We start from the raw sequence: 19,698 nt of genomic DNA, 5'->3' as shown, positions 1-19,698 counted from the left end.
CAACTTTTCTGACAAGACTTGGGGGAAGGAGCACCTACTTCTAATTCTCCCAAAGGACCTATGAGCTAGCAGTGTCTGTTCATAACGTATGTATGTAAATACAGGTCACATATATTAAATATACACCTGGTAGGTGTTAAGAGGATGATGCCTTCATAATGCAAGGTGAATGCAAAGCCACCTTAGAGAACTCAGTTTGCACCATCATTCAGATACTGGGTACACTTGAGTTATACTCAGATGAGCCTAGCAGAATTGTATCACTAACACCATAAACAGGGTAAATGCTGTCTTCGCGTTTTCACAACCAACAGTGATCAACAGGCTAACAGTAGGTAAGACGCTCCAAGCAGGTGGGACAGGAACTGAATGGCCATTTTGCTCAATATGGTCAGTGTGTTCTTGCCTAATAAAGTTTACATGTCCATGGCAGCTCTTGAGTAATTTTAAAACATTGTTATTGAAACTTCAGAAGGAGGCTCGGCACCAGCCACATGCACCGAGGGTGGCGGGTTCGAACCTGGCCCAGACCAGCTAAACAATGACGACAACTGCAGCAAAAAAAATAGCTGGGCGTTGTGGCAGACACCTATAGTTCCAGCTACTCCGGAGGCTGAGGCAAGAGAAATCGCTTAAGCCCAAGAGTTTGAGGTTACTGTGAGCTGAGACGCCACAGCACTCTACTGAGGGCGATATAGTGAGACTCTGTCTCAAAAAAAAAAGAAAGAAATTTCAGAAGGAAAAAATGAATTTGCTATTGTTTATTTGATGCTCTTTTGCACCTAAGCCACACTTCTTTTCCTGGTGAAGATGATTTTGTTAACTCTTCTTTTATAATGTTTCTTAAGGACATTCTATTATGTTAGTGGTGTGTGTATGCACACGCATTTTTTTAAAATTTAGATTAATATGAGGGTAAAATGATTAGGTTACAATGTTTTCATTTTTGTTTTGTTTTTTTGTGGGTGGAGTGTGTTAATACATGTCTTAATTTGAGCTGTTATAACAATACCACAGACCAGGTGACTTGAACAACAAATACTAATTTCTCACAAGTTCTAGAGCAGTGACTTCAACTGGTGTGCCGTGAGAGGATCTTAGATGTACTGCAAAAATTTTTAAAGATCACTACTTCCATTATTTCTGAAAGAAGTTCAAAGCACAGTAAGTATATCCTCCCCCCCTTTTTTTTCCTCAACATAATTTAAGTGTGCCTCAGAAGTTTAACTTATAGGTTCAAGTGTGCTATGAGCTTAAAAAAGAAAAAGTTGAAAAACACCATTCCAGAGGCTGGGTAGTCCAAGATCAATGTGCCAGCAGACCCAATGTCTGATGAGGGCACTCCTGGTTTGTAGGTGGCCATCTTCTTGCTGTCCTCGCCTGGCAGACAGCAGACAGAAGAGAAGCTCTCTCATGTCCCATCTTCTAAAGACACAAACCCCATAATGAGGACCCCACTCTCATGACCTAATTACCTCCCGAAGGCCCGACCTCCTAACACCGTCCGCTTGAGGAGTTAGGATTTCAACATGTAAATTTGGGGAGGGGAGCAAACATACAATCTATAACAACACAAATTAAGATATCTCTCTATTTATCACTATTTTTTTTGAGACAGAGTTTTGCTCTGTTGCCCAAACTAGAATGCTGTGGCATCAGCGTAGTTCATAGCAACCTCAGATCCTCCTGCCTCAGCCTCTAGAGTGGCTGGGACTACAGGTACCGCCACAATGCCTGGGTAGTTTTTCTACTTTTGGTAGAGACAGGGGTCTCACTCTTGCTCAGGCTGGTCTCGAACTTCTGAGTTCAAACAATCCACCTGCCTTGGCCTTCCAGAATGCTGGGATTACAGGCGTGAGCCGTGATGCCCTGCCTGGGATATATATCTTATATGTTAAGAAAATCTCAGATGCCATCAGTGATGAGAAATAGCATTATTTTAGGTACTACAGAGGAAAAAAAGGCAAAACATAAGCTATACACAATTGACTGTTAAGACGAATTCTAATTAAATTATTAAAATCTAATTAAATTCTTAAAATATAGCATATAGCTGAACACAGTGGCTTATGCCTGTAATCCTAGCACTCTGGGAGGCCAAGGCAGGAGGATTGCTTGAGCTCAGGAGTTCAAGAGCAGGCTGAGCAAGAAAGAGTGAGCCCCATTTCTACTAAAAATAAATAGAAAAACTAGCCCAGCATTGTGGTGGGTGCCTGTAGTTCCAGCTTCAGGATGTTGAGGCAAAAGGATTGCTTGAACTCAAGAGTTTGAGGTTGCTATGAGCTATGACCCCACAGCATTTTACCCAGGCCAACAGAGTGAGACTCTACCTCAAAAAAAAAAGAAAAAAAAAAGTAATACAGCATATTCCTATGAAATCTTCCTGGGCCAGCTGCCTCTGTGTGAGTACAAACAAGAGCATGAATATGCTGGTCCAAGGCAGCTGGCGTTGGAGACTTAGCACCAGGGCCCCTGACAACTCTGCCCTTGTAAGGTGCCCTCTACACTGACTCCGCACTTGGCCACATGACTGACTTTGATCAGAGGAATGTCCGCACAACTCAAGCAGGGACATGCTCTCTTGGAACTGTCCCTCTTGGAGCCCCTGAGCCGCCACGTGAAGAGATCTACCTACACTCCTGGACCACACGGAGAAATTCTGGGCCTGCACCCAGGAGTTCCAGCCACTTCAGCCAAATCATTAGACATGTGAGTGAAGCTGTCTCAGATTTCTGGCCCCATCAGGCCTCCAGTGACTGCAGCACATGAGTGACCAAAGCAGGAGAATAGAGCTACCAGCTGAGCCCAGCCCTGATTGCAGAATCATAAACAAAGGTGGGGTGGTGTCTTTTTATCACATTTGTAGAGACAGGGTCTGGCTTGAACTCCTCACCTCAGACAGGCTGGTCTTGAACTCCTCACCTCAAGGATCTTCACATGACCCTCTCACCTTGGCCTCCAAAATGCTGGGATTACAGCTATGAGCCACTGTACCCAGCCAGAGGAGGGCTGGGGCTTTTTTGTTTGTTTTGTTTTTTGAGACAAGAGTTTCACTGTGTCACCCTCGGTAGAACGGTGTCACAGCTCACAGCAACCTTAAACTCTTAGGCTTAAGCGATTCTCTTGCCTCAGCCTCCCTAGTAGCTGGGACTACAGGCGCCCACCACAACACCTGGCTATTTTTTCTTGCAGTTGTCATTGTTGTTTAACAACCAGGCTGGGTTCAAACCCGCCAGCCTAGGTGTACATAGCTGGTGCCTTAACCACTGTGATATGGGTACCAAGCCAGAGGGGGCTGTTTTTAAAAGCCTTAGATTTTGGGGAGAGACACTGGCATGTGCCCTGAAGTGTGCTAAAATACACTTAGTTTATTATCTATGAGAGGTTCCAAGTAGAGTAGCCATGATAGTGTCAGAGGGATTTGTGGGGTAGGGGCTCCTTAGGTGCTTAGATCTTCGTGGAGGCCAGAGCAAAGGCCACGGGGCAAGTAGAAGGGGGCACTGTGGAGATTCTCTGTCTTAGTTTGGTTTTCTCCAGAAGCAGACACTCATTAAGGGTTTAGGGCAAGTTTATTTGGAAGAAATGGGGAACATCTAGAGAGGAGGTGGGAAGAGAAAAGGGAAAGCAGCCAGTAAAAGGTGTTTTATCAAGCCCATGCCACTTTGGGGAACCAAAGCTTCTTTCTACTGGGGAGCGTGCACTTCTGAGTTAGCACAACCTAGAGGTGAGGGACCTGGGATATTTATACACCATCTCCTGTCAGACATTGGCTGAGGGCTGCTGGCATGGGAAGTGGGCATGAACTCTTGGCTTTCAAGACTTGCCAGACTCACACCCAGAGCAGAGTGGCACCAGTGGTCTGAGAATGCCCACACGCAAAGGTTCAGGTGCTGAAACTGCAGGCAGGCCTCTGTGTGTTGACAGGCAAAGGAGGAGGCGACATGGACTGGCCCCCACAGTGGCTGCTGCAGGCCCCAGCCAGGCACATGCATCAAACACAGCTGCTCCCCTGCACTCCTGGCCCCCAGAGATCAGACAAGACAGTTCTAGTCCAAATCAAGTTTAATAGGGAGTTTCAGAGATGCTGAGACTAGGAAGGGCTTCACTGTGAATGCTGAGGTCTGGGACAGGGCCCAGTTAAGTTCTGAATATGGAAGCAGAAACTCTAATCCAGAGGTTCCTTCTTATGTATCTGGTTTAGGACCCAGGAGGTCCTGGGGAAGTTAGGACTATCTTAGAAGCCCTGCTAGGATGGTATTGGGATCCCTAAGTACCACGTAGGGGGATTACATCTGGGTTTCTGGATACGAAGAATTCAGTGAGGGGAGAGAACCCCAACAGGTCCCAGCAAGGACAAGGTGAAAGGCTGAGGGTGTTTTACAAAAACAATCAAGGAGCCTTGATTTCACAGAAATCATAAAAAGGGCTCCTTGTGGGTGGGGGAGGCGTGTCACATCATCCCAAATATTGGGGACTGTTCACCCTTCAGCAGCCATTTTGGGGTTTTAATGTAAGACCCTAATGGCAGGATATTCTACATACATTATCATGGTTTTGCACATTAGCATACGCTGGCTGTCCCACAGGACGGTGGGGACTGGAAAAATCAGTCCAGGTTCTGGGTTTGAGTCCTAAGAGGACAGGCCTGATGGTGCCACACGGCTCCTCTTCAATAGCTGCCGGAGCTGTGGACAAGGCAAGGCAGAGTGAGCAGGCTTGGGGCTGGAGGGAGAGGGGAAGGGAGGCGGTATGCGGGGAGGGCTGAAAAGGAGTTGAGGGGGGTCAGGTGGATCTCAAAGTCGGGTCCAGAGTCAGCACTGGGCTGGAGGTAAAAGTCTGGGTTCAAATGCTGAACCAGAACTGGAGACAAGTGAAAGATGCTCCTGGCTGGGGGTTCCCACCCTGGGGTTAACACCAAAGGGAAGAAGCAAGGGGGTCAGAAGTCACATTTGAGGTCCGGACCCAGGGCTAGGGGCAGGGGACCAGAGGTCATACTTGGGGATTAAAGGTCAAACCTTGAAGTCAAGATTCACCTTAGGGGTAGGGGTCAGTGGAGTACTAGAGTCAGGGCTCCAACATGGAGGTCAGAGGTCACATTTTGAAGTCAGGGTTGGCTAAGGGTTGAGGTCACCTTCCAGAATTATAAACCACCCTCTAAAGTCAGGTTTGGGTAGAGAGGTAGGGTCATGCTGTTAGCTCAGAGGCCATGCTGAAGCTAGGCCCAGCGCTTACCCCCTCGGGGCCCGGCCCAGACCGCAGCAGGTGCACGGGCTGCTCATTCTCCAGGTTGCGCAGTGTTGGGTCTGCCCCGGCTGCCAACAGGCGTCTCACGATGGCCTCCTGGGGTGGCCCAGGGGGCAGGGCAGCCGCCATGTGGAGGGCTGTGTTCCCATGGGCCTGGAACGATGAAGACAGGGCTGATCAGGATCCTGACTGAGCTGGCCTAGGCCCTCCCAACTGCATCCTGCATCAGCCGTGTCCTACGCTTGCCCCTTCAGAGCCACATTCCACGTCCCTCTGTGTCCACGTTCTACACACTTCCCCAGGGTCTGTTTCCCTCCTGCACATCCCCTTCAGGTCCCACACATCGTCCTGTCTATGTCCATAGCCCACAGGGCCCCCAATGTCTCATTTCTGCCTCTGCCACATCTCCCACAATCGGCATGCCCCACCCTAGGCCCCCACCTTCATGTTGACAAAGGCCCGCAGGTCTCCTCGTGGCAGCTCCAGCAGCAGCTGAACCACGGTAGGATTGGCAGCCTGCACAGCCAAGTGCAGGACTGTCTTGTTGCTCTTGATCTCCTGTGGGGAGAGGAATGGCAGAGGTTGAACCACTCTGCACACCCAGGCCCACTCTCAGAACCCAGAAGCCTTGAGATACCCTGGCCTTCCCCCACCAAGCCGTCAGGAGTGCCCTGTTCAGCTGTATGTATTGAGCACAAAACAGCACTATGTGTAAGGCATGCCGTCCACACCACACGTCTCACAGAATATACATTTATTCCTCCCCAGCCCCTAGTCACAGGTCAACTAACACACGAAAATGTACCGTGACCTAAAGGGACTGTACTTGATCTACAAGGGCACAGTCAGGCAGCATTTATCAGCACACCAGCTACTATCATAACAGTGCACCGCAACATTGAGCTGTTCTCTTCCTATTTGGGGAAAAATAAAAGACATTTTCTAAAATGAAACTTACATTATGTATCTCTAAGGAGTTTATAATGATAAGCAACATGATGAGTTTTATGTGCTTGTAGAAGGCAAAACAACCTAGTTTGTGCATCAAATAAATTATGAAGAGAAGACAAAGCTATCGATTAAGAGGGGCTTTCAAAGATATATCATAATATATGGGCTTTATTTGAATCTTGATTTTTTTTTTTTTTTTTTTTGAAGACAGAGTCTCACTATGTCACCCTTGGTAGAGTGCCATGGCGTCACAGCTCACAGCAACCTCAAATTCTTGGGCTTAAGCAATTCTCTTTCCTCTGCCTCCCAAGTAGCTGGGACTACAGGTGCCCACCATAACAACACCTGGCTACTTTTCTGTTGCAGTTGTCACTGTGGCTTAGTTGGCCTGGGCTGGGTTTGAACCTGCCAGCCTCAGTGTATGTGGCTAGAGCCATAACCACTGTGCTACGGGCACTAAGCCCTGAATCTTAATTTTTTTTTAACTAAAAAAAAAAACAAAACAACTTTAGCATCAAAAGGAAATGTGAATACAGCCAAAATATTTGATAGTAAGATTATCATTCATTTTTTAAGGCTGAATAGGATTGAAGTTAAAAGGCATACAAATATTTGGGAGACGTCAAACCAATCTTTACACCCAGGCCCCCCTCACACATATTTGTATTTCTTTTCTTTCTTTCTTTCTTTTTTTTTTTTTTTTGTGAGACAGAGTCTTACTTGGTTGCCCTTGGTAGAGTATTTGTATTTCTATACAAATATTTATAGAAAAAATTATATGCTTGGATTTGCTTAAAAATAACACAGAAAAGTGAGAAAGTGGAGTGGTTGTGAGTTGCTGGTTATCAATGGTGGATGCATGGTATTCATTTTCTGCACTTTTCTAAACTCAAAACATTTAATGAAAAGAAATTTTTTGTGTGTGGATGTTTAAGCATCTAGCTGCCTGTGAAGGAGCTACAGGAAATGAATATAACATAATTCAGAGCTGAGTTCTAAGGTCAGACTTAGAACTGTGTTTAGACTTAGAACCCAGATTTGAACTGGGCTGAAATCCCCTTTCTGACACTTACAAGCTATAAGATTTGTTTTGTTTTGTTTTTTGTTTGGTTTCTTTTTCCAAGACAGTCTCACTCTGTTGTGTTGGCTGAAGTGCAATGGCATCATGATAGCTCAGTGCAACCTCCAATTCCTGGGCTCAACTGATTCTCCTGTATCAGCCTCCCAAGTAGCTGGGATTACAGGTGGGCACCACCACATCAGGCTGATTTTTCTGTAGAGACAGGGTCTCGCTCTTGCTTCGGCTAGTCGTCAACTCCTGAGCTTAAACAATCCTCCTGCCTTGGCCTCCCAGAGTGCTAAGACTACAGGCATGAGCCATGGTACCTGGCAACATGCTATAAGATTTCTGACCCTCTGTGCCTCTCAGTTTCCTTATCAGTGAAACAGGGAAAGTAATAATAGTACACACGTGTAAGGGTGTTTGGGAGGATTCAATAAGCTGATCTATGAGACGTGGTTCTTATGACTAGGAAGTGCTTGATAAATATATACTGAAATCAGTAATATTATTTCCAGTTGACAACTAGGGCACAGAAAAGTGAAGTGATGTGCACGAAAGTGAAGTGAAGGTCACACAGCCAGGAAGGCAAAGTCAGCATTTGTTAGGAGCCCTCCTGGACATTCAGGTAGCTCTATCCTGCACATGCTCCCAAGGGCCAGCCACACACAACCAGCTCACCTGGCTAGTGTGATCGGCACCCATGTACAGTAACATCTTGACACAAGTCAGCCTATCTTGGGCTTGAGTACTCAGCATCCGAGAAGAGAAGTCAGGCGGACGCATAGCAACGTTGAGAGCCAGGATAGCTGTGTGGAGTGGGGTGAGGCCTGAAGAACAGAGATAGTGAGAACACTACATCTGGGTTACCCAATCTACTCAGTCTCTACCACAACAGCCCTCCCCACATCAACTTACCCTCAAAGTCTCTGACTTCAAGGTCAACCTGAATCCCTGAGTTAAATACAGCCTGGAAGGAAGAGAAGGCAGAGTGCAGGTAAGGGTCTCCCCAGACCTCCTAACCCTGGCAATCAGTCTCCCCCAGACACTCCACATGCCAGCTGGACATACCGAGAGGACTCCCGGGAGCCCGTAGGTAGCAGCCACATGCAAGACAGAACGTCCCTGATGGTCAGTGGCATTGGGTTCTGCTCCCAGGCTCAGAAGATCCTGCACAATCAGGGGCTGATTGGCAGCAGCAGCCACCAGGAGAGGGGTCTGCAGGTCACAGAAAAGGTCAGTCTGGGCCCCCAGCATCCTCCCTTCTGAAAACCAGGAACCCGGATTCCCAGCTGCCTCTGCCCTCAGACCCAGAAGTTCAATTCCCAATCCCCTCTTCACTAGGATCCAGAAATCTATGCCCTAAGCTCTCTGCTCCCTGAACCCAGAAGACAAGGCCATAGCCCTCACCTTGCCTTTATGCTCACGAATGTCCAGATGTCCATACACCTGGAGCACCTCAGCCGCAGCATATGCTGCCCAGCGCAGACCCCGAGCCACAAACAGGTGCAGGAGCCTGAGGACAGGTGGGGGACAGCAGTGAGAACAGCCCCCAGCTGAGACAAGAGTCTGCAGACTCCTTCCAGACTCCTTCCCCTATACTCACGTGTCCCCCTCCTCATCCTGGGCCAGCAGCTGTTGTGGTCCCAAAGCCAGCATGTGAGCTCGGGCTGCATCCAGAGATGGCCCAGTGACTGCAGAGGGCAACTGTGGAGGTCCTGAGGGGAGCCCAGAAACTCTCCAGGATCCAGCTTGTGACAGGGGAGGGTCTGTATAGAGCTGAGTGTCCGGGGCCTCCTGAAATGTGAGATGGTGAGGGGAGCCAGTCAACTGAGAATTCCCCCTTCCCAACCCACCACACACAGACACCTACAGAGCCCATGATCAAGTGGCTGGGTATGCCATGTGACCTTGAACCTTTAGGCTTCAGTTTTGCCCACTGCGGAACTGGGATCTTAATTCAGCCCCAGACGTCTCAGAATAATGCATGAGGACAACTGGAAATTTTTAGGGGCCCTTCAGTATCCTGTCCCCACTGTGTATCTCACCTCCATCCCCAGGGGTAATGGACACAGCCGCCCTGGGTCCGAGGGTGAGTAGAAGTCAGGAGTCGGGAAACCTTCAGCAGCAGAAGCAGGGTAAGAGTAGGGACTGTCTGTGTAGGCAGTATGCGTGTTGGGGTCCCAGTCTGAAAAGCCCATAGGGGAGGCCAAGGTGCCAAATCCAGAACCCACAGTCTCCTGGTGTGCTGGGAAGTGAGGATGGCCTGCATGCAAGAGGAGGGGCAGGAGCAGGTCTGATTACCCAAGTTGTGGGAGTCACAGCAGGGCTGGAGGACCTACAGTCTCTCCAGGTGCTGAGAGCTAGTACTCTGAGACACCAGGGTCTGGGAGCTGGACTCCTGGGGCACCACAAGGCGGGGCCCCTGGGACTCTGAAAGACTATGTGCATAGACTACCATGCTCCAGAGAATCTGTGAGATCAAACTGCTACTGAGTCCCAGAAAGAATGAGGGCCTGACTCCTAGATGCCCCAAAGTCTTGCAAGTCGGGATGTTTGAATCCCTGAAGGAAGCTGGGGCAGGGAGCTCAGAGAACCAGGCAAGGTTCCAGACTTACCAGGATCAGCCTCATTCACAGATGGAGTCAGGGGCTGGGATAAGGGAGACGAGAACTGCCCCTGTGGAGGTATAAGCAAAAAGGAACAAAGGTGAATTTAACTGACTGATTCTCAGCATCTGTCCCTGACCTATAGGGCATCTTCCACCGAACCACATCTCTTATCAGCCCTGAGAGCCCAGTAAGTCCCCTCTGGACAGCACAAGGCCTCAGGGAGTTGTAGTTCGCAGGCCTTCCTGGGCCTCACCTGCACCCCACCCGTGTCAGGCTGCTGCTGGCGGCGCCTCCGTTCTTCCAGGAGCTTCTTCACCGTCTGTGTCGAGCAGTGGCTGCGCTCATTCTGACTCACTGAAGGGTGGGGAGGAAAGGCGGAAGACATCAGGGGTCCTTAAGTCACACAAATGCACGGGGGCGGGGTGGATTTGAGCGCCCTCCTCGCCCTCCCGCGCGGAAAAACTAGCACATTGATACCGCCTGACTACTCCAAAGCCATTAGAAGATTCTGGGTGGGGCGTCCGCCCCCGCCGTTTCCTTCCCTTTGCTCCGCACTTTCCCTCCGACCCAACTTTCCACCAGCGTGGTGGAAACTGAGGAAGGGGGAGGAGAGCGATCCTCTACAGTACCCCTCCCTCCCAACTTCCGTTTAAAAGTCCCACCCCCAGATTCTCCCAGTCCAGAGGCCTGGGGGTAGCAAGGCATCACTCCCTGGGGACGCATATCCGAGTTCCCAACATCATTTTGCCTAAGAAGCTGACCTGCTCCTCTTTCCCCAGAGACACTCTCCCTGAGGAACCTAGCTGGTCAGGGATCCAGAGGGCCCCCCACCTCCATCCCTTCGGACTCGGCCGTCTAGGAGGCCAGTACTCTCTTCCCCAGGACCCCAGGAGTTCAGGCCCTTGGCCTCCTCCTCTCTAGGACCAGCGAGTCCCGGATCCCACACTCCTCACGACTCTGGAAGAGAGGACTCCACCCTCAACCCTCATCCTTCCGAGCCTGGGCTCCGGAGGCGGAAGGGTTAAACGAGCCGGGGCCTACTCGGAAACTGCCCGACGCGACGCGCTGACGTCACGGCGCTCGCGCAAGGGAATCTTCCACCTGCATCTTCCCTTGAGCTCCTGTGCCCCAGGTGTCCCGCTCCGCAGTGGGCGCGCGGCGGAGTGTGGCGCTCGTGGAATCCCCGCACGTGGGGAATTCCTACTCAGCCCTGGACTGTGGCTATCTGGGAAATCCCGGGGCGGGGTGGGGCGGAGTCAGGGTCACGGCCGCCGTGGACCCCAGTGGCTGGGCGGGACCTTCCCCCACTGAGGCGGGAGGTGATTTTAAACAACCACGACCCCTTAGCCGGCCGTGGTGGCTGGGCCTGTAGTCCCAGCTACTCGGGAAGCTGGGGCAGGAGGGTGGCTTGAGCCCACTGGCTTGAGGCTGACGTCATGGCACTCTAGCCTGGGTGACAGAGTGAGTCTCTGTCTCAAAAAAATAAACATGCAAAACACTACTATATCCCGAGTACTCAGTGCAGCCATCCCTAGGGGACGGAGTCTCGGCCGCCGGCCCCACTGCCCACAGGACCCAGGAGTCCAGCCTCCCAAGCCCATTCACCTCCCGGACCCAGAATTCTGGATTCCCAGCCCCCTACGCCCCCAGGACCCAGAGGCCAGGTTCCCAGCCTCAACTCCCCTACGACCGAGGAGTCCCAGCCCCCAGTCCCCTCCAAACACTCAGACCCCCGCTCTCTCTAGACCCAGGACTTGACGCTCCAGCTCCGTCCCTCAGAGACTCAAGAGCTGGATCCCCAGCCCCTCACTCTCCTGAGTAGCTGAGAGTGCCCTCTCCCCACCCATTACCTCGAGGATTACGTGGCGCGGATTGCGGGCCCCCAGGGCCGCGGCCTCGGCGCTGCGCCAGTCTCGCTATTTCCCCGCGGAGCCACCGCCGGGTCCCCGATCTTGGATCGTGGTCCCCCGCGAGTTTTTAAACTGAGCGTTCTGGCACCGCCCAGCCCTGGGCAGGGCCCGCCCACAGGCCTGGGAGTCCCCGTGTCGCGCCCCAGCAAACCCAGTCTGAGAGGGCGGGTCTGAATTGGAAGGCTGGACTCAGGAGTCCCGGGAGCTGGGGGTACAGATCCGGGTCTGAGGGAGCCTTTGTATAACGGACTCCGGAAGAAGGGGGCACTGGAGTCTGGACTTCTGGGTCTCTGTCCAAGGAGTGTACTGGAGGCTTTGACTCCCAGGTCCTAGCCGGAGGGCAAGAGGAGGTGGTGGGGGGACAGTATTACAGGGTCCTGGGGGAGGGAGAGGACTGGAGGTCCGGACTCCCTGATCTCCAGGGAAGAAAAATCTGTAGGTAAGGGTAAGGGTAGGTATTCTGAAGTTTCTCCCTCTTCCCTACGTCATATTCTCCTTTTTTCAGAGGTCAAGTTTCACTTATGCATTCATTATGTAAAATAAAATTTTTTTTTGTGACAGAGTCTTACTTTGTCGCCTTCCATAGAATGCTGTGACGTCATAGCTCAACAGCAACCTCCAACTCTTGGCCTCAAGCCTCTGAGTAGTTAGGACTAGAAGTGCCCAACACAATGCCTGACTAGGTTTTCTATTTTTATTTATTTGTTTCTTGAGACAGAATCTCACTCTGTGCCCTGGGTAGAGTGCTGTAGCATCACAGCTCACAGCAACTTCAAACTCTTTTTTTTTTTTTTTTTTGTAGAGACAGAGTCTCACTTTACCGCCCTCAGTAGAGTGCCATGAAGTCACAGGACTCACAGCAACCTCCAGCTCTTGGGCTTACACGATTCTCCTGCCTCAGCCTCCAGAGCAGTTGGGACTACAGGTGCCCGCCACAACGCCTGGCTATTTTTTTGTTGCAGTTTGGCTGAGACTGGGTTTGAACCCGCCACCCTTGGTATATGGGGCCGGGGCCCTACTCACTGAGGGCTGCCCTCAAGAGATCCTCTTTTCTCAGCCTCTGGAGTAGCTGGGACTACAGGCGCCCTCCACAATGCCTGGCTATTTTTAGAGACGGGGTCTCACTCTTGCTCAGGGTGGTCTTGAACTGGAGAGCTCAGGCAATCCACCTGCCTTGGCTTCCCAGAGTGCTAGGATTACAGGCATTAGCACGTCCCTTGTAAAATAATTTACTACTTTGCTAGCCGCCCTGGTGGAGCTGTGAACTAAGTAGGCAGGCATTCCCAGCCCTCCAGCTGACAGGCATTCCAGTGGGAGGCTGTTCTCAGTTTCCCCCTGGTGAGTAGCCCCAGCACTGACCATACTGACCACGTTTCTCCCCTACTTTCAGACTCGGTGCTCTCCTGCGGCTCCTTCCCTGCTGGCTCCTCCTCCTCAGTTTCCCTGGCTGGTTCCTCCTCTCATTTTGTGGGAGGTGGGGGGTTCTCTGTACTCACTTCCTTGGTGATCTCATCCAGTCCTGTGGCTCTAAATACCATCCATAAGCTATCAACCTCCAAATTTACATCTTCAGGCCAGAGTTATCCCCTGAATTCATAAATGCAGCTGTGATCATTCCACATCTCCACAGGGAGATTATCAAGGGCATTTCCAGCTCAGTGTAGCCAAAACTTGGCACTCTCCCCTCAAGCCTGCTCCCTCCCCCCCATCTCTGTTAGTGGACACTCTGTCTTTTTAGTTTTTCAAGCCAAAAGACTTGGCCATACTGGATCTCTCATACACACCCACAATCCAGCAAATTTCATCAGCAAATTTCGATGGCTCTACCACCAAAATACTTTCAGATCTTCCTGGCACCCACACTCTGGTCCCCCCGTCACTCCCACCTGGACCATCACAGAAGCCTCCCTGGTCTCTCTTACCCTCCCCCCAGTTTGTTCCCCAAAGGCAGTAACGGAGCCACCCTGCCACCACCACACACACACACACACACACACACACACAGGAAGCAGATGGCTTGCCACCAGCAGGGTGACATCCGCTATTGCTCTTCTCTACTCCCCCACTGTTCTTCAGGACTTCTCTGGACCACAGTTCTTTGCCAGACCCTTGCAGGCCCCAGCCCACCATGGTCACTCCAGGCCACATTCTGCTCCTACTTTTGCTCCCAGGTGAAGCCAGCAGTTATGGGGGATGACAGGCAAAGCCTCTGACTTGGGTGACATCTGAAGGGAGGTGTGCTGAGAGTGGGGTCCTTCTCTCTGTGCCCCTTCCCTTCCTGGAGATCCATTCAGCTTCCGAGTCTTTGGGGGGAGTGGAAGGCAAGGTGGGGACTCCCGGGGTAGCTGTTGCCTGTTAATCTCCCCTTCTCACTGCCAGGTCTCTGCTGCTACTTCCAATTTCCCATCCCTCTCTGCCTCTGGGAGCTTCCCTTTCCATTTGTGCCCCCTTCCCCATCCTGTTTTTCCCCCCACTCATCCACCTTCTCTCTTTCCACAGTGGCTACAGCTCAGACGACCCCAGGTGAGAAATCAATCCCTCCCTGTTACCATGGTGTCAGGTACCACGTCCCTCCCAAAGCTTGGCCTGAGGGGCCCCAACACCCCAGTGATTCTCCTCTCTTATCCCCAAATCAGAGCCCTCAGAGGATCTGCAGGCTTCTTGGAGTCCCATCTTGCCTTCCTCACCACCAAATCAAGGTTCCAGGGAATCAGGGACCCCTGGGCTCTCTTGGGAGTTCCCAAAGCCTCCCACATATGCCCAGTGTGCAGCCCCGAGGTTCCTGGGACACGCTGGCCTCTCTGGCTCTTCATCTCCCCGTCCATTCCCCAAGTGCAAGGGAATCTGGGCTCTGCCTCCCTCAAAAGGGACTTCCTCTTCTATGACCAAGAAGAGCCCCAGGATCCAGAACACGCCTGAGCTGCCTTCTGTCTCGCCCCCACACTGCAGGTTCCTGTTCTGGATGTGGGCCCCTATCCTTGCCGCTCCTGGCAGGCCTGGTGGCGGCTGATGCAGTCATATCACTGCTTATTGTAGGGGCAGTGTTCCTGTGTGCTCGCCCACGAAGCAGGCCCACCCAAGGTGAGGGCAGGGACAAGGCGGGTCTGCAGGGGGGGTGGTATCCCTAGGGAGGGGGCCCGTGGGAGCGGACCCCTGGGGAAGCCCTAGAGGAGGTGCTGGGGAAACCCTGGGGGAGGTGTTTAGGGGAACTCCTGAGGAAACCCCTGAGGTAGGGGGTCCCCGGGGAGTTGGAGATGTGGGGTAAGTGGTGGGTGGTCATGCTTCTTGCTTTTTCTCCCCCACCCCCAGAAGATAGCAAAGTCTACATCAACATGCCTGGCAGGGGCTGACCCCCTGTAACTTCGACCTTTGACTTCTGACCCTCTCATACCAGGCGATGTGTGGTGGTACAAGAACACCCTCCCCACTTTGGGATTGGAATAAAGCAATGGAAATACCGGTAGTTTCATTCTTTCTCAAGGAACTCCACAGTTCCCAAAGCCACTCTCTCATTTAGCTGTTTCTGGGCCCAAGACCCCCTCAGGTCTCCACATATCTACATCCTCTAAGCCCAAGAAACTGGCACAACTCAACAATGCTTTTGTGCTTCATGTTTATTTGGAGGCAGCAGTAGGGAGAGGTGTGATAGCTCAGGGAAGGCACTCTGTAGATATATATCTTGGTAGGAGTAGGAATGAGGTACTTGGTGGCCATCAGGAATGACTGGATCCAGGAATCCGGTTGTTGACCATCATGATTTGGTTCATTTGTAATATTGCCTCTGTGTGTTGAGGTCACTGTAGACATCTGACCTCTGACCCTGGAGCTCCTAAAGGGATGGAGCCATCAGTGAAAGGGGTCCACCAAATAAACTTAAAACAAACCTAGCCTTCTTCCAGCAGCCTGCAGTACCCCTGGCAGCTTCTTCAACCTTGTAGCCACAGAAGAGAGCTGGATTTTATTCAAGTGTGTTCATTATTCCCCTTTCCACTCTGCCTCATCATTATGCCCCAGCCTCAGGGCCTTGGCACGTGCTTTTTCCTCCCCCTGGAACACCACTCCCTGGATCTTTTGTCTCCTCTCCCTTCAAGTCGCAGCTCACATCGCCTCCTCAGAGATGCATTTCTCAATGGCCCCGATGATAGTTTCTCCTCCACCACCCCAGTCACTGTCACAACTGCCTTCTGTATTTCCTTCACTATGCCTCCCAAAATGATTTTTTTTTTTTAAGATGGAGTCTCACTCTGTGACTTGAGTAGTGTGCTGTGGTGTTGTAACTCACAGCAACCTCAAACTCATGGGCTCAAGCAATCCTCCTGCCTCAGCCTCCTGGGTAGCTGGGACTACAGGTACCTGCCACAATGCCTGGCTAATTTTTCTATTTTTAGTAGAAACAGGGTCTCACTCTTGCTCAGGCTGGTCTGGAACACCTGAGCTCAGGTAACCCACCCATCTCAGCTTCCCAGAGTGCTAGAATTACAGTGTGAGCCACCACTCCTGGCCTCCCAAAATGATTTTATTGCTTAATTTGTTTCAAGTCTTCCCAACTAGGGTGGAAACTCTGCTGCACTATCTAGTACACACAAGTGCTCGACACCACTGAAGGAATGGAATGAATAAAGTGGGCCTTTGCCCTCAAATTTCACTGCCCGCAGTAAGTAGAAAGCCCCCTGGGTCTTCTGGACCTCACAGAACCAAACTCAAGATTTTTATACTGCACAAAGCAACTTTTTGTCCACAAGTGAGGCAAACAGGCAAAGCTGATTGCAGACAATAAATGGACTTCAACAAAGCAAAGCATGATTTGCAAAGGATCTGTGGTCCCAAGGGGCAGGCCTCAGACACAATCCCTGACATTATATACAAATGACTAGTCTGGGTGTGCATTTTTCTGGGGAGGAGTCTCAGAGGATCTCATGACCCCCCACTAAAGGATTAAGAAGAAACCTTGACAGGGACAGGGAGAGATGGCTGGATACCCCTCTCTGTATCATGGTTACTAAGAAGGGCTCCAAGGATAATTGCAGCATCCCAATATGACATTCATGATTGTATATTTTGGGGGATAGATTTTTCTGAGAAGCCACTAGCTTTTGTCAGCTTCTCAGAGGGATACAAGACCCTCCCCTCCACACCCCTCCGAAAATTCTAGGACTCTTCTCTGTAGAGTTATCAAACTTGGGCTGAATTATATGCCCTGCCCTGTTGAGAGCTTCTCTCAGAAATCAGCCTGTCCTAGGGCCAGGCTTTTTCCAGAGTAGTTCAGGGCCTGCCTTCTGGTAAGGCCTGCACTTGCCCTTACAAAGGCAAGGTCACTCATTTATTTCCTCTGCACATTTTAAGCTAAGCATAAGGATGTGGTTGATAATTGAATGCAGTTTCGGACAGATACCCCTTTGCCTTCAAGGTTTGGGGCTGGGGGGAGCTGATGGGCAAGTGGCTTTAGGGTCCCCAGGCGGGTATGGTGGGGAGATTTAAAACACCCCAGGGCAGGAGTGAGATGTGAGGAAAAAAGTCTACTTTTCTCACCTGGTAAGGGGACTCGGTCTCAGTGATACGCTGTTTCCGGGTCATTGCTGGAGTAGGAGGAAGGGGGCCGCAGGGTGCAAAGATAGACAGGGACTCTTTTGTTATTTCAAAACCAGCCCCTCCATTCCTGTCTCTCTGGGTGTCCTTGACCCAGAGCTTACCCACCCTCCACCAGGCAAGTCCTCAAGTGTCCCAGGCTGGCCCCTGCCAGCCCCACTCACTCTCCACAGCCCCTCGGCCCCGAGGCACCAGGCGGCCCAGCGAGTACACAGCCAGGGCGATGAGCAGGGTGAGCACCAGGTCCCCCAGCACGATCCCCGCCAGCACACCAGGGCTCATGGCCGCACAGTTGCATTCTGGGAAGATGGCACAGGGGTAGAAGAGGTCAGTGTGAGTTGGGAATTGGGGGGAGGGTGCCAACAGAGAGAGGTCTGGAAAGACTAGGGAAGGGCCAGAGATGGGGGGTCATTGGGAGGTAAGGAGAGGGATTGCAGGGTCTAGGCCTACCGCTCTGGGCCTGGACAGGACTGAGACCTGAGGAGGGAAAAAGAAGGTAAACTGAGGCATGGAGGTATGACTGTGGGGGCTGGTGTAAAAGCTCGGGAGGGTGGGTCCTAACAGCCAGGAGGCGAGGGTGGCCTACAGCTCTGGAAGGACTCGGCGGGCTGGCGTCCAGGCTGCTGCACTGTGCTATTTCTACAGCGACTTGTCCTATTGCAACACTCTTAGGCGTCTCCTCCCCCACTTCTACCAGACGCTACATCTTGGGGGCTCAGGCTCTGGGACAGAGTACATATTTTGAGGGGCTGGATACCTGCTCACTTCCCAAACCCCTGCCCCTTGGTTCTCCCCTTCTACCAGGCTTCCTGTCTTGACCCCAGCTGAGCCCAGGGATAGGAGACGGGGCAGCTGCAGAAGCCCCCAACTCACCACCCACAGTCAGAAGGAGAGGCAGAATCAGGAGCCTGCTGGAGGGTTCAGGCCCCCCCATGACACCGGATGCTGCTGGACACCACAGTCCAAGGGCTGGTGGGATGTGGCGTAGCGTCCAACCAAGTGAAGGAGGAAGTCTGGGGTGGGTGGTGGCCCGAGGGAGGAGGAGACAATAGGGGAGGAGAGATGGAGAGAGATAACACCAGACAGAACCAGACACCCCCAGGGGCCGTGCTGCCACCCCCAACACCTGGACATGGAGTGCAACGGGTTGACCTCCATCCCCAATCCAGACATCATTGTAACAGAAGGGTTAGTGGCTTGGCCTCCTCTGGCTGATCGAAGCCAACCCTGCCTCCTCATGGCTGGGCAACCTTGAGCAAGTCACTCAACCTATCTGGGCCTCAGTTTCTTCCTCTGTAAAATCGGGAGTACAATAGTATCTACTTTGTAGGTTGTTATGGGACTTGAATGAATTAACGTTCCTAGAAAAGGGTCTGACACTTGTCAACTTTTATATAAGCATCACTGTAATTAGTATTATTTGATAATGAGAAGCTTGTGATCATTATGGGATATTAAAAGACAGTTGTTACCTTGTACCCTCAATGATTCCCCAACAACAACAACAACAACAAAATACAGTTATTAGCACATGGGCATTAATGGCACATACAGGCACTCTGTCCCAAGTGTCACATTGCCACACCACCTTCTGAGGTACATGCTCCTACCTTCCCCATTTTATAGACAGGTAATGACACTTGCCCAAAGTCACACAGCAAGTAAAGGTGGAACGGAACCCAGGACCTAAGGACAGATTTTTGACTCTTAGAGAGAAAGGGGAAAAAAGATGAACGATGAGGAATAAGAAAACTATGACAAAGCAAAGAAAGAGGGTGAGAATTAGAAAGTGGCACTGATGCCCGCAGCACAGGGACAGGACTAGGGGATCAGGTGAGCCAGGTGGCTGGGCCACCCTGTCGATGAGGAAGTGGTGAGGAAGTCAGGGACCTGTCAGGTGAGGAAGTGGCTGGAAGCAGGGACTTAGGGAGGCCACTTAGGAGGAGACCGGGACTTCTAGCCCCTAGTGGGAGCCTAAGTTGAGACTGGGAAAAACGGAACCTGAGGTCAGGGCACTGGGGACTGAACCAGCTGCAGGAAGTCCCCCTCCTAATGTCACACCCACAGCTCCCAGGCCTGGGCTCAGGAGAGAAAAGACCAGTCAAGGGGCTGACACTGAGTGGCCGGTAGGGAAAGGGAGGAGAGGGCATTTGGTGTCTGAAGGAGCTCTGAGGCCCAGCCTTGCCATCCTGTCCCTAAAGCACCCAAACCTCTCCCATTAAGTCCAGAATGAGCAGGGAGGAGATAGACCCTATAAGGTCTTCTGGGCACACCAGGCCTCTCAAGGTGCTGGAGCAGAGTGAACAAGGGCCAAGCAGAGACCTGGGCAGGGCTG

The 19,698-nt window shown here is 51.5% G+C and overlaps 3 protein-coding genes across 8 annotated transcripts; 1 reads left to right on the top strand and 2 right to left on the bottom strand.

The window, feature by feature from the left end:
* Window positions 1-3,803: 3,803 nt before the first annotated feature.
* On the bottom strand, window positions 3,804-11,033 carry NFKBID (NFKB inhibitor delta). 5 transcript variants are annotated; one of them, XM_053603982.1, is made up of 12 exons: window positions 10,909-11,033; window positions 10,121-10,221; window positions 9,874-9,934; window positions 9,304-9,521; window positions 8,862-9,052; window positions 8,666-8,771; window positions 8,327-8,473; window positions 8,174-8,225; window positions 7,937-8,085; window positions 5,686-5,802; window positions 5,233-5,397; window positions 3,804-4,685 (listed from the first exon to the last, which is right to left on the bottom strand). In XM_053603982.1, coding segments are annotated over exons 1-12 (1,362 nt in total). In that variant the 5' UTR covers window positions 10,910-11,033; the 3' UTR covers window positions 3,804-4,631. The 5 variants fall into 5 exon arrangements, with proteins under 5 accessions (XP_053459957.1, XP_053459955.1, XP_053459958.1 ...); XM_053603983.1 differs by lacking the exon at window positions 10,909-11,033 and adding an exon at window positions 10,699-10,720 and having other exon boundaries at window positions 3,806-4,685; XM_053603980.1 differs by lacking the exon at window positions 10,909-11,033 and having other exon boundaries at window positions 3,805-4,685; window positions 9,304-9,374; window positions 10,121-10,888.
* Window positions 11,034-13,799: 2,766 nt separating this feature from the next.
* On the top strand, window positions 13,800-15,235 carry HCST (hematopoietic cell signal transducer). 2 transcript variants are annotated; one of them, XM_053604022.1, is made up of 4 exons: window positions 13,800-13,948; window positions 14,277-14,300; window positions 14,727-14,858; window positions 15,090-15,235. In XM_053604022.1, the coding sequence occupies exons 1-4, from the start codon at window positions 13,906-13,908 to the stop codon at window positions 15,125-15,127; spliced, it is 237 nt and encodes a 78-aa protein (XP_053459997.1). In that variant the 5' UTR covers window positions 13,800-13,905; the 3' UTR covers window positions 15,128-15,235. The 2 variants fall into 2 exon arrangements, with proteins under 2 accessions (XP_053459997.1, XP_053459996.1); XM_053604021.1 differs by having other exon boundaries at window positions 15,087-15,235.
* Window positions 15,236-15,379: 144 nt separating this feature from the next.
* TYROBP (transmembrane immune signaling adaptor TYROBP) lies at window positions 15,380-18,376 on the bottom strand. The gene is made up of 5 exons (XM_053604019.1): window positions 18,237-18,376; window positions 17,814-17,840; window positions 17,528-17,662; window positions 17,307-17,353; window positions 15,380-15,606 (listed from the first exon to the last, which is right to left on the bottom strand). The coding sequence occupies exons 1-5, from the start codon at window positions 18,295-18,297 to the stop codon at window positions 15,541-15,543; spliced, it is 336 nt and encodes a 111-aa protein (XP_053459994.1). The 5' UTR covers window positions 18,298-18,376; the 3' UTR covers window positions 15,380-15,540.
* Between the last annotated feature and the right edge of the window lie 1,322 nt (window positions 18,377-19,698).

The sequence above is a fragment of the Nycticebus coucang genome, chromosome 10 (genome assembly GCF_027406575.1).
Source record: "Nycticebus coucang isolate mNycCou1 chromosome 10, mNycCou1.pri, whole genome shotgun sequence".
NCBI classification, from domain to species: domain Eukaryota; kingdom Metazoa; phylum Chordata; class Mammalia; order Primates; family Lorisidae; genus Nycticebus; species Nycticebus coucang.
Note: the sequence above shows the minus strand (reverse complement) of the source record. Positions and strands in the feature narration are given on the sequence as shown.

Coding starts and splice junctions, on each gene's coding strand:
- NFKBID (XM_053603979.1), bottom strand. CDS start 10,252: ATGTCTTCCGCCTTTCCTCCCCACCCTTCAGTGAGTCAGAATGAGCGC. Junction 9,935..10,120: donor CTGACACGGGTGGGGTGCAG/GTGAGGCCCAGG, acceptor ATACCTCCACAG/GGGCAGTTCTCGTCTCCCTT. Junction 9,522..9,873: donor TGTGAATGAGGCTGATCCTG/GTAAGTCTGGAA, acceptor TCTTGCATGCAG/GCCATCCTCACTTCCCAGCA.
- HCST (XM_053604021.1), top strand. CDS start 13,906: ATGGTCACTCCAGGCCACATTCTGCTCCTACTTTTGCTCCCAG. Junction 14,301..14,726: donor TACAGCTCAGACGACCCCAG/GTGAGAAATCAA, acceptor CCCACACTGCAG/GTTCCTGTTCTGGATGTGGG. Junction 14,859..15,086: donor ACGAAGCAGGCCCACCCAAG/GTGAGGGCAGGG, acceptor CCCCACCCCCAG/AAGATAGCAAAGTCTACATC.
- TYROBP (XM_053604019.1), bottom strand. CDS start 18,297: ATGGGGGGGCCTGAACCCTCCAGCAGGCTCCTGATTCTGCCTCTCCTT. Junction 17,841..18,236: donor TCTCCTTCTGACTGTGGGTG/GTGAGTTGGGGG, acceptor TTCCCTCCTCAG/GTCTCAGTCCTGTCCAGGCC. Junction 15,607..17,306: donor AGACCGAGTCCCCTTACCAG/GTGAGAAAAGTA, acceptor CCATCCCTTTAG/GAGCTCCAGGGTCAGAGGTC.